Source organism: Pyrenophora tritici-repentis, chromosome 1, assembly GCF_003171515.1.
Source record: "Pyrenophora tritici-repentis strain M4 chromosome 1, whole genome shotgun sequence".
NCBI lineage: Eukaryota > Fungi > Ascomycota > Dothideomycetes > Pleosporales > Pleosporaceae > Pyrenophora > Pyrenophora tritici-repentis.
In genome coordinates this window covers 478,329-491,288 of record NC_089390.1, presented here as the reverse complement: position 1 = coordinate 491,288, position 12,960 = coordinate 478,329, and the positions used below count along the sequence as shown (strand labels likewise).

The window sequence follows — 12,960 nt, the reverse complement described above, 5'->3', positions numbered from 1 at the left end:
TAAGACGCGCAGAAAAAACACCGGAACCAGGGCAGAAGGACTAGTCTGCTTCTTAGTCCAACGTTACAGATAGACAGGACAAGCCTTTTCAGCCGTCAGTGACGGCTCGGATAAGCAACGTCTCGACAATTGGGCAGCTGATCCACCGCTCTTTCTGCTCTCCCTGGCTGGAGGTGGGGAATCCGGCGAGCATGGGGACGGTTCTGCGCTCTTTGTCTTAAAATAGAAATGTCCGTCACTAACCAGACGTCCTGAAGCTTTCCGTGGTACCACGCTGCTATCTCTCACGGTGCCTGGTGGTGAAACAAGAAGGCGATGGATGACGAATGACGGATGGCACGCACGTCTATCCGAAGATAAGGCTGTAGCTGTGCAGTAAGACAGAGGGAGATGAGACACAAGGCCAAAGCCTGAAAATGCGGCGTCGACGACCATGATTTATATACCTCCACGTTTGTCGAAGTCTTATGCGGCGTACCTGAATAGATTGGCCCGCGGCAAACCGAGCGTGTCGAGCTTCCCCAGACAAAACATGGATCATGGCCCGCTAGCACTGCATGGCCCCAACTTCACGTAATGAAGCACCACCTGCAAGCCCCCTCCCCCCCCCCCCCCTCGACTCCTTCAACCTGACCTTGCAACTAGGCCAGACGCCCAAAGACAGCAGAAAAAAAAAGCCTCAAGCATGGTTCAGAGTTTTCCGCGAGTGCGGCCGGACAAGCCATCATCAGACTTGCATACTGCATATTGCGCTGCGGCCCCGCATACTTGCACCATTTGTGTCTGCTACCCGGCCGGTCTACTTTTGGTGCCCCCTCCAGGGCTAAGACTGCTTAGTGACCGGCCAAGGATGCCGCAGTAGTGGCACTCGACTACCGCACTTTGAACCTCGCCACTACGCGTCGTGCAGAAAACTCACGATCCTTGGCGCCGCACACGCCCAAACGACGTTGTTTCCATGACTGTACGTGGCCCCTTAGCACTGGGCAAAGCCCGCACGTGTCGTTGCCGCGCCCGTTATGGAACCCAGCTCGTCACCCGCTAGAGGTCACGATGTCACGATGCCCTCGCCTAAGACCCGTTGGATCCGAGCAAACCTAGCCAGTAAGTCACGATGCACTATCGTCACCTGCTGTGCGGCGTCTAGAGACATCTGGCCGAGACCCTGATTGCCACGAATCTTAACAAGCAAAATTTGACTATTGAACGCCGCGAACGGACCGCAAAAGTCACCATACCTGAACATCAGCTGCATCGCCTATACGGGTTTCTCTGATTCATGGCGTCTAATTTTCCTCCTCGCCGTATTCCCTCCCATTGACTGTCAACAGTACCTTGTGTCCGTGTCCTCCAATCCAGTTCTTCTTCTTGCCCGCCTTTTCAACCTTCTTGAGTGCTGCAAAGAGACCTTCGTCTAGCTCATCCGGTTCTTTGCTGAATTTGAAATCTATACACAGCTTCTCATGGTCTTTCTTCGTTGTAAGCCACTGTACATTTACCTCAACTCGTTTCTCCCGAATTGTACCTGCTGGGTATACGCTGGCAAGAACAGCGGCTACGCGGCCAAGATACATGCACCACCATCTAACGTCCTCCGGGACGAGCTGCAGCATCCGCCTGTAGAAGTCTTGTTCGGTTGGACTGATAGAACTGTAGCCGCCGTAGCGCTCGCAAAGTAGGATAGCAAGAAGGGCGCGATCTTCGTGGCTGAGCCCATGAGCAGCAGAGAAGATACCAGTCGTCGTACTCCTGAGAGCCGATCCACTCCGGAGATCCTTGACTTGCGCCATATGTGCAAACATGGCGTATGTAAATGCATGGATCATCGTAATACTGAAGATTGCTTCGCGAACAGCTGATGGCGGAGGCACAAAAGCTTTGCGCAGCATTTCTGCAAACTCGGAGCATCCAGACCGAGCATGGGGTCTTGTTGCTGCCATCAAAGGCGGGTATGCCCTAGTTTTCGTATCCATTTCCGTAAAATACATGCCCTCTCTTACACCGCCTTGGCAAAAGTATACGTCTGTAATGCTTGGTAGCGCTTTGGATAAGCAACTGACTAGGAAAGCCACCGAAGGCACTTGGCTTGCCCTTCGAGCAGACACGCGGAACATGTCGGGCGTATCCTCCTTCTGCACGGCTGCCTGGATAGCTTGCGTGTCATGGAACAAATCGCTAGTTGTACGGAAACCGTTGATGATCGGTATAGGATACGGCTGGATCCCATGTTCAGACATGAGCACAAATCCCCAGCCCCGGAAGCCACCTCCGGATAGGTACAGGTGAAGGCCCTCGGATGAGCTGCATCGGTCGAGAAGATGCTTGGGAATTTGAATGTCTCGAACGGCAGCTTTCAGATCAGCGAGCACTTCACTCTCAAATGCCTTGTATGTTTCGCTTTCAGGAGAGCCCGCCTGCTCAAGCCGTTTCGTGAGAGCTGCTGCACCGTATGGTAGACTTGCACTGCCTTTCTCACACATGTCAACTTTACCATGCTTGGTCGTTATCCATGTAAGCTGTGTGGAACCACCTCCAAGGTCCATCATCAGCCCTACGACGTTTTCATACGAGCTTGCTACACCAAGCGCCCCAATCCTTCCCTCCATCTCCTTTGGCAATAGCTCGACAGCCCACCCCGTAGCATCCTTGATTTTGCCTTGGAAATCTTCCGAGTTTGCCGCCTTTCTCGTAGCTTCCGTAGCCACTATACGAATTTGTTTCTGGGGTACCCCAAAATCCTGACACGTCGCTTTGAACCGCAACAATGATTTGATGACTTGCTTGATAGTGCCTTCCGGGATCGGCCGGACATTACCATTTTCGTACTGTGCATCGTAGAGCGATATCGCTGCGCGGTCCAGGTACACTGTCGGTAGTATACGCTGTGTTTCGGGCGCAAGGTCCGTGATAGAGAAGCGGATACCATTACTGCCCATGTCCACGAGACCGTGGAGCTGAGCTGACTCGTTCATCGTGACCGATTCGGCAGCGCGATCTTCCCCGGATTTGCGATTGGTTCTCCAGGTATTGGCCAAGCTGGAAGCGGAGAACCTGGAAAGACGGTGCGAGCCGTGGTTTTTTTTGATGGCGTGATGGAAGCGGCGTTCGGTTCAATGGTTAGTTTCTCTTACCCCCAGGAAATTCGGTAGCGGTACCTTAAATGTCGCGGCTTATGCAAACCCTGATTACGATTACCCCCAGGTTTCGGCACATAGGTTTCTATTACCCCCAGATTACTTGAGAAGTTGCTTCAAAAGTGTCTGGTGATGTGCAGAGCTTTGTGGTCAGCATCCTGTGTCTGCGATGACGTTTCTGTGGTCCCGCTGCCTGTGACGGAAAACTCAGACGCTAGTGGAAGCCGCGGCCAATCAGGCGGGGTAAGAACTAGGAGCGAGGAAGGAGGCGCTCAGCGACGACGATGCATCGGGGAGATTCGGTGCGTGTGGGATATATCCATTCATGTGTCAGAGTCTCTGTAGTCTCTCCCTCTCCTGAAGAAACTCCCAAGCTGACTCAAAATACTCTTTCTACATATTCCTACTTTTCGCGGATATCGCTCATTTCGACTTCTCCGGTTGCTGAACAGCTCGTGATGGTCTCAGCATACGATAACAGTCCACAAGAAATTGTCGCTCAAAGAACAGAACATGGAGAGCATAGAGACCGCCCACTGCACCCATGCTGACCAACTCCCCAAGAATACCGAATCTTGATAGGAAGCTGATACCGGGCCTCGTTTGCATCAGTGTAGGTATTACGACAGCAGGCGCGACAGCAGTGAGCGACGGTAATGTGTCTAGCACGCTGAAGCCAGAGCCGTTTCGCGCAAAGAATCTCTTGATGAACCAGGTGTTCCACACAATGCGCAACCCCATGTTGACCGTGTTTGCAAAGACTACACCGTTGCCTCCCATTTCGAGCTGCCCGATGAAGAACCACGCACTGCCTGCGAAGAGCACAAAAAAGATACCCATTGAGACTGATTGTGCATACAGCTCTTTGTTCGTAGCAACGGCAGCTACAAAGCCTTCTGTTACTCCGTTGATAGCCAGAAACGGTATGTAATAACAGTAAGTGGACAGAACTTTGGAGGCGGAAGTCGCAGACCATTTCTGACCCGCGACAATAGAGAGAAGTACAGGGGCCAGTACTGGCCCCAATGTGACTGCAAACAAAGAAATGATCCCATAGAGACGGAGAATAGTACTCAGTACTCTGGACGCTTGAGCAAGATTTTGCTTTTGCTCGTCCGACTTCTTGGATTCTCCCTTCTTCCCCGCTGCTTCCGATGACGCTGGTTTGGCACAGAGCTTGGCAAACATATTACGACTGCTTTCTTCGATGGGTTGAAAGAGCATGCGTGCAATAAGGCCGCCATAGTTTGATGCCAGCGCATATGCGCCTTGATCTGCCAGCGACGCCAATGTCGTAATCAACAGAGAGTCTCCTTGGGTGAGGACGTACTTCAGGGCCGACTGAAGGCTAAGAGATGCAGTAAGTCGCAGAAGAGGGGCAGAGAAGTAGTTCACCACGATTGGGTTCTCTTTGGTCGAGGATACTTTTTCTGGAAAGAGAGAAAAGCCGTCAGCCTTTGCCACGGGCCACGTCTTGTATGCATAGACAACGAGTAGCGCCAAAGCGTATGCTAGCTGTCCAATGGCGAATGGCAAGACTCCAATATCGAGGCCAGCTCGACTGGCCAACATGGCGGAGCCGCAAGTTCCGACGCAGCGCAACAGGGTGGCAGAACTCTCTGCTGACGCCCGCACTTTGTAGAGCAACTTCTGCTGTACAGCCGAAAACGCTGGCTCGCTCAAGAGTTCCAATAAGGTAGCCAGGCAGTACACAATTAGCGCATCCACAAAGTAAGGTACGCTTGGCGTATCGGATCGATGCCATAGTAGTGCCAGGAGATAGGCCAATGGCGTGCCCAGAAAGACGGCTAGGTAGGAGAGGTTGATGACGACCTGTGTTCCGTGGGCCTGTCGCTGCAGAGCCACCCGTAGACTTTCGCGTGCAAAGTAAAGCACCGAGATGGAAAACAGCTCCAGCTGGGCGGATACTCCGAGCAGTTCCGGTGACAGAAACCTCAACAAGACTTGATTGACGGCAAAGGTCAGTGCCCGTGAAGCCACCTGCAGGAGGATTAGAAAGGTGGCTCCTTTCGCGGAAGCGGAAAGTATCGAATTCGACATGGTAAGCGTCTGGGCCTGACGAATTCGACGCGGTTCTCCTGAAAGTGATGTAAGAGGTAGATCAAGAAGACATGTTGATTGGTTGTCTGGTCGGGGATGCGGTGTGGTAGACAAGTGTGGACTTCGAGACCTTGAAGTTCGACACGTCGGAGCTAGCGCCATTTGCTGCAAGGTACCTCGCACAGCTCAGCTCTGCCCCAGCTGGATGACACACGACACGAAGCCTGACTCTTAAGCTGACTTTTAATCAGCGCGCCACATAGAGGAAAATGGCGTTACTCTTGATCCTCACTCTGAAATCTGGTGGCGATGGTAGTGGTTGATCCCAAATTGTTCGCAAGGACCGAAAGGTTGCTGCTTAGGCCGTTGCGCCTCGACGACGCAGACGACGTACTCTTGATGCGCAGACATCCAGACTGTATGAAGCATACGTCATTACTCCCTTCAGACGATCTCGAGAGCGCGAGGTCATGGATCCAAGGCGTTTGTAGTCCCCCTTTTCACCCATATATACACTCTAATACTCTATAGTGCCATAACGTTGAGGGTAACTGGAACTTCGCCATCGAACTTCTCGAGCAACATGCTGGCCCCCGCGTAATCGGTCTCATAGGCGCTGTTCGTGCACCAGAAATCGGCTACATGTTCAATACCTCATATTGGGGATACGGGTACGCAACCGAGGCCCTGCGCGGGTTCATGCCGCTGTTCTTTGAGCATTACTCTGGTCGCAATATTGCAGACTTCGCGGGGCGACATTATGGAGAGGATATGAAGGGGGCGGGTACGAACAACAGGGCCACGGAGAACGGAAACACTGCTGAGGGTCCCTTGGCACCACGATACGACTACGCAGAGGCACATACGGATACGGAGTTGGTCTCTAGTCAGAACGTTTTGACAAAGGTTGGATTCAAGCTTCACGAGAAGAGGGACAAGGATTTTGAGAACCCGGTGCTTGGATTAAGGGACTCGTTGGTTTACAGGATGTATAGGCCTACAGGCGAAGGAGGGTCATAGGTTCAATGTGCAGCCTAGGTATCCGAGTCTGACGCGAGTCTTCGCGGTGCGGACCTCGTCATCTGCGCATTCCGCGCTACCACGGTATTTTACTCAATGAATGATCAAACCCATCCCCGGTCTTATCTTGAAATCGCTCGGCAATCTCATAAGCCTTAGCAGGTGATTCGATAATGCTCTTCCGCTTCTTCATCCTTTCCATGTCGCTATCGACGGATCCGCAGTCGCTGGGGGTAGTTATGATGTTGCTCAGCATCCTCTGCAACCTTGGATCATCCTCAATTTCAGGGCCAGCATCGTCGTGCTCTTGTCCCGCAAGGTCGGGGTCATCTGTTCGATGTGTAATATGCTTGCCAGTGTAGACACTCTCAAAATACCCACTTGCCCGCTTTGACTGTCCGGGGGTCTCGGTAATAGATGGGGATAGAGAGCTGCTGTCTTTTCGTCGCCAATTCGGCACCTTCCATGTACTGTGTCGTCGTAGCGGGGGGCTCGGGGTCTTGGGGACATTATAAAAGTAATCTTGGACGGCGATGAGATCGCCTCGTCCACACGCTCGCACCTCAGCATGCATAGGGGATTCTTGATGCAAGCTCACACTCGGCGTGACAGATGTGCGTCTGATCCGGGGAATTTGAAAAGGGTAATCGAGAGGACTGCCGATCGAAGGATCTGAGCCGTGGCGTATGAAGTTGTGGGGGCTCTGCACTGGTGCCTCTTCTTCCACTGCAATGCGTGGTGCAGATTGGGTATGACGAAGGCGATGTGCAGACGGTATACGCTGTACGGGCTGTGAAGTAACGTCTTGATGAGAAGATCGGCGGTCTGCGGCATGCTTATATTCCGGATGTAGCTGCTTTGGTCGATTCGACTTCGAGGTTCGGCTTAGAAACATGGTGTTGTGCTTTCGCCGATAGTTTTTAGGTATTGCTGCCTGGCAGACCAACCTTGAGAAGAATCCATGTTCAGATGACGAGTCGGAACTTGATCTTGATCGTGACGACCGCTTTTCCCGTGAGAACGGAGGTGGCCCGTCGGTCCATCCGCTACCTGTGAACTGTGGAACATACTCACTGCTGTTCCGCAATTTGCGTCTGCGGCTGACATGCTCTGCCAGCCTCTCTTCAATCGATGGCCCTACATATAGTCCAGGCCACGAGGCCGCCTCAGAAGGTGGACGAGCCTGGTGGCCAGCGGCTGGGGAATGACGATGTCGAGAGTTTGAGCGCAGAGCCGTGATCACTACTGTTTCCTTGCGCTGCTGGAAAATGGGGATGTGGTTTGCGCTTGTGGCCGGTAGCACAGTATAACAAGCCGCTAGCAGCTGTAAAGCGATGGCTTGAAGAAGGGCTTCGAAGTCAGTGCCGTTGTTTGAGAAGGTAGTTGTACAAGATTTTCTATCCTCCAATTGTCTGAGGAGTTGGCTCGCAGTGGGGAGTGCCTGAAAACGTCAGAAGTCACGTAGACAGATTGGTCAGCCAGTTCATAGAGCTCACCCGACGATGCTGTCGTGTTCTGGGTGTCCAAAATTCATCGCAAGTTTGCGATTGTTGCCAAAATGCTACTTCTCTCATTATGATAGCCTCTGTTCTTGTGAATTTGGCGCTGTCTTCGTGTGAATTCTGTGCATGATCTCCTCCGAGGCGTGTCTCGTACTCAACGTCTTTGCCAGATAGGTGGTATAGGTAAGGTGAGTATGCACTGGAACTATCCAAGTCTTGTTCGGGCATAGTTTTATCTCTTGAAATGTCTGGACGTCGCCGCATCAAGCAGACAATGAAGCGTACTTTAGGATTAATGCATGTTGAATAGGATAGCAGGACAGCGAGAAAACGAACGAGTGTCTCCAGTCTGTGACATTAGGATAGTCAGGGTGCAAGCTCGTAGCAGCAGTTCTCATCACTCGGATCTAACGTAACAGGTAACCTCGATTCGCGGATGAGGAAAGTGCGAGCTGTAGGTAAACCCTCGTGCACTCCAGTTCCACAACCATTCGGTACCTAACACGACACCGGTGGCCTTTCCCAAAAACCACACCCACTCATTGAGGTACGTCATAAGGGGAAGCCGCTTCTTCCTTCTTATGAGCCTGCAAGATTTAGTTAGGATAAATTCGTAGGCGTTGCCTCGTTCGAATAATACCTTTCACTGGCAGGCTCTTGCATGAAGTGTCCTTTTGCCCATAGTGAGCGCAATACTTGGCGCCTTCATTATCGTATTGCTCCTGCCTATGCAGTTCAAGTGCCACCCATAACAGTATCACCACGTGATTGTGCCGAGGTGCGGTTTGTAGTATCTACCCTTTCGGCCACCAAACGGGAACCTTCAGATATTTTTGTGATGACCAAGCGCGCCTTTTCTCCTTTCTTCGCTTTTGCCTCGTTCAACCTCGCAAGGAAGCTGGGCAGAGCTGGTTTAACTTCTCCGCTACTAGAATGTTGTTCTCCGGCCAAGTTGGAATTCTGTGCGGGAGAAGTTTGAGTGTCGCCTTGAGCTGGCATGGACCCCGTTGGTTGTTGCGCATCACCAGTACTGTCGAAGAGATCATCGCGCGGGCGCAGCCTTCCAACCTTTGCAACCAACTTTGCAGAGCCCAGAGACAGCAAATCTACGGAAGGCAAGGATCGCAGCGGTTGGGACTGATTCGCATCAGGCTTCACGAAGAACATGTCGGTTCCAATAGTCGAAGTCCAATGGCAACTTAGCAACTGACCGTTGTACATAACCAGAGGGTTAGGCGTATGCAGACCTACTACCTGTACCTCGCCCATAGTAGCCGTCTCTTGCCCGTTGGTGGTATCAGCAGCGATAACGGCTGGTTGAGCTCGAGCCGCATTCAGCGCACGCAGTCGGCTCTTTAGCAAAGTCGGGTGGCCCGGTCTACCTTGCGAGACCATGGGAATTTGCGCGGCGGGAACATTAGATAAATCGAGTGGAATGTAAAAGTCTTCCGTCTCGTTCTCGTCGTACTCGTACTCCCAATCGTCATCTTCTTGGTCGGCCATGCTTGCAGTTGCGGAGTTGCAGGGTGTGGCCGCGAACTTCAAAGGATTCAATATGGTGGGGCTAGTTTCGATTAATGGAGCGGTGTCGAATGTCGGTAAAGCTGACTGAAAAGTTGGAAGCGACCCCACTTACTGCACAGATCCGCAAGAAGGTGAGATTATAAGATAATACATGGCAAAATTTTTCATCAAAGTATCAAGCACGGCCCTTGGGTCGTACAGCTCCGCTTGGTGTAGTTGGTGTACGTACAAACCTTCTCCCACTACCCTTAATTCATCATCTAACATTCCACTAGTTATCACGTTCGACTGTAATAGCAATTGTTATCGAAAGGTCCCTAGTTCGATTCTGGGAGCGGAGAAAACCATTCTTTTTTTGCGATGTTAGCAGTCTGAAGATTGACAGTTCTCTCATGGTTCTTTCATGTTGGACTGACCGGCATATCTTTTTGCACCCCCAATCGGAAGAAAAGAATACTGCCCCCATACCAAAGCTTACCATTCACACACTGCCACGTTAATACGATCTGCGACAAGCTCTTGGGTAGGTGCTAGTGGTCTATCATAAAATGCTACATCCGTATATGATTGAGATGGCAGTCTGGCGATAGCTAGGCCCGCGCGATAAGCTGCAAACCACACCTCTCAGAAAGCAAACATACCGCAACTGGATCATTGCATGCAGCCACATCCAGGCCCACTGTACAAGCTTCTCCCCATATTGTGGCTATCGATAGGCTCGCAGCCCGTGCCTGGAGCCACGTTCATGGAGAGCCGCATTGCTACCGAGGTCCCCGCATCGGCCCCTGCTTAGGGTGAACGACGTATGCCCAGCTTGGAGCTGTCTGTCATGCCTCAAACATCAATACGCACCACCTACAATCACATCTTCCTACATGCGTTGTTCATCCACCTCCTTAATCGCACCCCTCTACTAAGCATTGTGTGTCTTGGGAGCCCAGGTTCGGCGCCAATCGGGAACTCATTTTGAATCAGTAAGTGCACTTCCGCGCATGTCCGGCCGCATTATGCCAGTCAAGTCATCATGGGATATCGTCATACTCGTGTTTATCCCCTTTTTCGGACACGCGATTAGCCCAATCCCAAGATATATGGGCCTCGTAACGGACGTCCTGGTGTTGATCAGTGCGGACTTTTCCTGCGCCTGCCAACCGTCAACCCGCATACCCAGCCTTCCGGCAGTATCGGCTACCGGTCCTTCCCTTCCCACAGCGTATCACAAGACCCTGCGCTTTGACGTTGCGTTTCCCGTTGAAGAATGTAATCCATGCTGACTAGTCAGTGCCAATCGTACCCTCCCTCCACCATGGCGGAGGCCAGGCTCCGCTTCAGGCGTTCCTGCCGTCACCGCTCCCTTCGTCATCTTTACCTCGAGTGGACATTACCGATTATCCTCCGATAGCCATCTACTCAACCAACACTGTCGTCGAACCTTCGGACGCTGCGCGGGACGCCTCCGACCGATATATTATACCTACCATCGATACCCCCGAGGAACATTCGTCACAAGACCAGTCGTTTGCGCAATCTCCCACCGCTGTAGCCGGAATTGTGGACTCACCGTCCGAGCAAGATAAAGACATGAAGAGCAGAAAACCTGCAATGACCGCTGTCGGTACCTTGTTTGGGCTCTTTACGTTCTCTCAAGTATACCAGGACCTCTTGTTTGATTACTTGACACCTCCGGGTGAAGAACGGGCAGAGGAAAGAGCATGGGTGGCGTCCTCGCGATCATGGCTGGATCGCAAGGCTTGTAGATGGTTTGGGATATGTGGCCTGTCGCATTTGAACAAGGACAACTGGACCACCCAGAACTTGGATGGCTACGGATATCAACAGGTTGATACCGGACATGGCGCCCATCCCGACCTGAAAGATTTCTGGCACGATGCGAGGACAATACCCGAGGATTATAAGCCAATGGATGAGCGCGAGATACCACAATACGTTATAGATCATGCGCCATTGATACATCTCTACTCGGGTGAAGAATACTGGCCCGGTGACATGGGAGAGCATTTGATACACACAACACCACATCTAAACTATACGCCCATGCAAGCGACGAGTAACCATCCAAACATTAGCAATCTCGGCGAGCTTAACAAGTGGGGAAGATTCGTATACCTGCAGAGCGACGACAACGTTGAGGATCGTCCGGCTTGGTTGGGTGCGGACTACAACATTCCTACCGCACCAAACGACGACGATGACGACGATGAGTGGCAACATGGAGACGGGCCGAATGGTCGCATCAAACAAGACAAAAACGCTAAAAAGTATAGCTGGTGGCACGTAGGTTTGGGTGACACCAAGGACCGCGGTGGAATTCGACCGGATCCCACATCATCTGGTCTTCCCATTCCAACCAAGACGCCCGAAGGTGAAGAGCTTGTTGATGACGACAGCGAATGGCGATCCGAACTACGCTTCAGCCGAAGGAAATATACTGGGAAGAAAGTTGTAGGCGGACGAAGCGACGCGCCTGTACCATTGGTCGTCGTGGATAAGGGTGACGGGGTAGTGGACGCGTTCTGGTTCTTCTTCTACAGCTACAACCTTGGCAACGCAGTCTTCAATGTGCGTTTTGGCAATCATGTTGGAGACTGGGAACACACTGTTGTTAGATTCCAGCATGGCAAGCCTAAAGCGGTGTTTTTCAGTGAACACAGCTTCGGTGAAGCATACGCTTGGGACGCTGTAGAGAAGAGTGGGCAGAGGGTAAGTTGGTACCTGTCAAAACAATCAGTTACGTATTAACGTTTCCAGCCTATCGGTTTCTCTGCTACCGGAACCCACGCCATGTACGCCACTGCAGGCTTACATCCATACGTATTGCCTGGTGGCATCCTGCATGATGTCACAGACCGTGGTCCTCTCTGGGACCCGGTCATGAACATGTACTCGTACAAATACGATTACCAACACGACAAGTTGGTTCCTTCCAATCTAAACCCTGTCGCACCCGTGTCATGGTTCTACTTTGCCGGCCACTGGGGCGACAAGTTCTACCCACTCAGCGACCCCCGACAATATCGTTTCCTGGGCCAGTATCATTACGTCAATGGGCCGCTCGGTCCTCGTTTCAAGAATTTGGGACGACAAGAAATTTGCCAAGGCAATGGCGAGTGTGTGCTCAAGGGACGGCCTGAAGAGAGGTCCAGCATTATGAAGAGATGGGTGAACGTTGGCGAGGGCGAGGAGATGAGCGAGGAAGATGCCAAACGGGTGTTTGGTGCAGAATACGATTCCGCGTCTTGATGATAGGAAACACGGGAATATGATATCACGGATTGCGACGTTTTATTTCACCTGCTGTACGGCTGCACGGCGTTTTGTTGCATTGATACTGTACCAAGATTGCGTCCTTTCGAGATACCTATGTAGCATTTTGCTTGTATGTTGTTGTTATTTTCTCAAGACTCGCTCCTATGCTCCAGTGACGACACGGATAGGAGACGGTGAGCACCCAAATGACTAACGTGTCGTCATGTTTGAGTCAAGTCGGAAATTTGCAAAATTTGCGTCTGCAACTTTGTGTCATCTTCAAAGGTACATTCACAGGTACTGCCGCCTTGGGCAAGTCAAGCGGGCGACAGTCGCCGAAAGGGGAGCGATGTTCGGCATGGAGAAGGCTCGGAATAGCTGACGTCAAAAGAACCCTTCTCGCTGGATTCTCGGACGACAACAAGCAAACAAGAGGCGACAGCAAAAGAACA

The 12,960-nt window shown here is 51.9% G+C and overlaps 6 protein-coding genes across 6 annotated transcripts; 2 read left to right on the top strand and 4 right to left on the bottom strand.

Annotated features, from left to right (window-relative positions):
- Positions 1–1,286: 1,286 nt before the first annotated feature.
- PtrM4_001810 (Exopolyphosphatase) lies at positions 1,287–2,972 on the bottom strand (the record flags this gene model as incomplete). Its single annotated transcript, XM_001941773.1, has 1 exon — positions 1,287–2,972. One exon carries the CDS (start codon positions 2,970–2,972, stop codon positions 1,287–1,289), a length of 1,686 nt encoding a protein of 561 aa, XP_001941808.1.
- Positions 2,973–3,557: 585 nt separating this feature from the next.
- PtrM4_001800 (Rft-1 multi-domain protein) lies at positions 3,558–5,195 on the bottom strand (the record flags this gene model as incomplete). The annotated part of the gene is made up of 1 exon (XM_001941772.1): positions 3,558–5,195. The coding sequence occupies one exon, from the start codon at positions 5,193–5,195 to the stop codon at positions 3,558–3,560; it is 1,638 nt and encodes a 545-aa protein (XP_001941807.1).
- A 309-nt stretch (positions 5,196–5,504) lies between these two features.
- PtrM4_001790 (putative gnat family protein) lies at positions 5,505–6,215 on the top strand (the record flags this gene model as incomplete). The annotated part of the gene is made up of 2 exons (XM_001941771.2): positions 5,505–5,678; positions 5,727–6,215. 2 exons carry the CDS (start codon positions 5,505–5,507, stop codon positions 6,213–6,215), a joined length of 663 nt encoding a protein of 220 aa, XP_001941806.1.
- Positions 6,216–6,291: 76 nt separating this feature from the next.
- On the bottom strand, positions 6,292–7,110 carry PtrM4_001780 (uncharacterized protein; the record flags this gene model as incomplete). The annotated part of the gene is made up of 1 exon (XM_001941770.2): positions 6,292–7,110. One exon carries the CDS (start codon positions 7,108–7,110, stop codon positions 6,292–6,294), a length of 819 nt encoding a protein of 272 aa, XP_001941805.2.
- Positions 7,111–8,452: 1,342 nt separating this feature from the next.
- On the bottom strand, positions 8,453–9,220 carry PtrM4_001770 (TFIIIC-sub6 domain containing protein; the record flags this gene model as incomplete). Its single annotated transcript, XM_001941769.1, has 1 exon — positions 8,453–9,220. One exon carries the CDS (start codon positions 9,218–9,220, stop codon positions 8,453–8,455), a length of 768 nt encoding a protein of 255 aa, XP_001941804.1.
- A 1,028-nt stretch (positions 9,221–10,248) lies between these two features.
- Positions 10,249–12,502, top strand: PtrM4_001760 (DUF946 domain containing protein; the record flags this gene model as incomplete). The annotated part of the gene is made up of 4 exons (XM_066102614.1): positions 10,249–10,501; positions 10,524–11,411; positions 11,541–11,962; positions 12,011–12,502. The coding sequence occupies 4 exons, from the start codon at positions 10,249–10,251 to the stop codon at positions 12,500–12,502; spliced, it is 2,055 nt and encodes a 684-aa protein (XP_065964816.1).
- Positions 12,503–12,960: the final 458 nt, after the last annotated feature.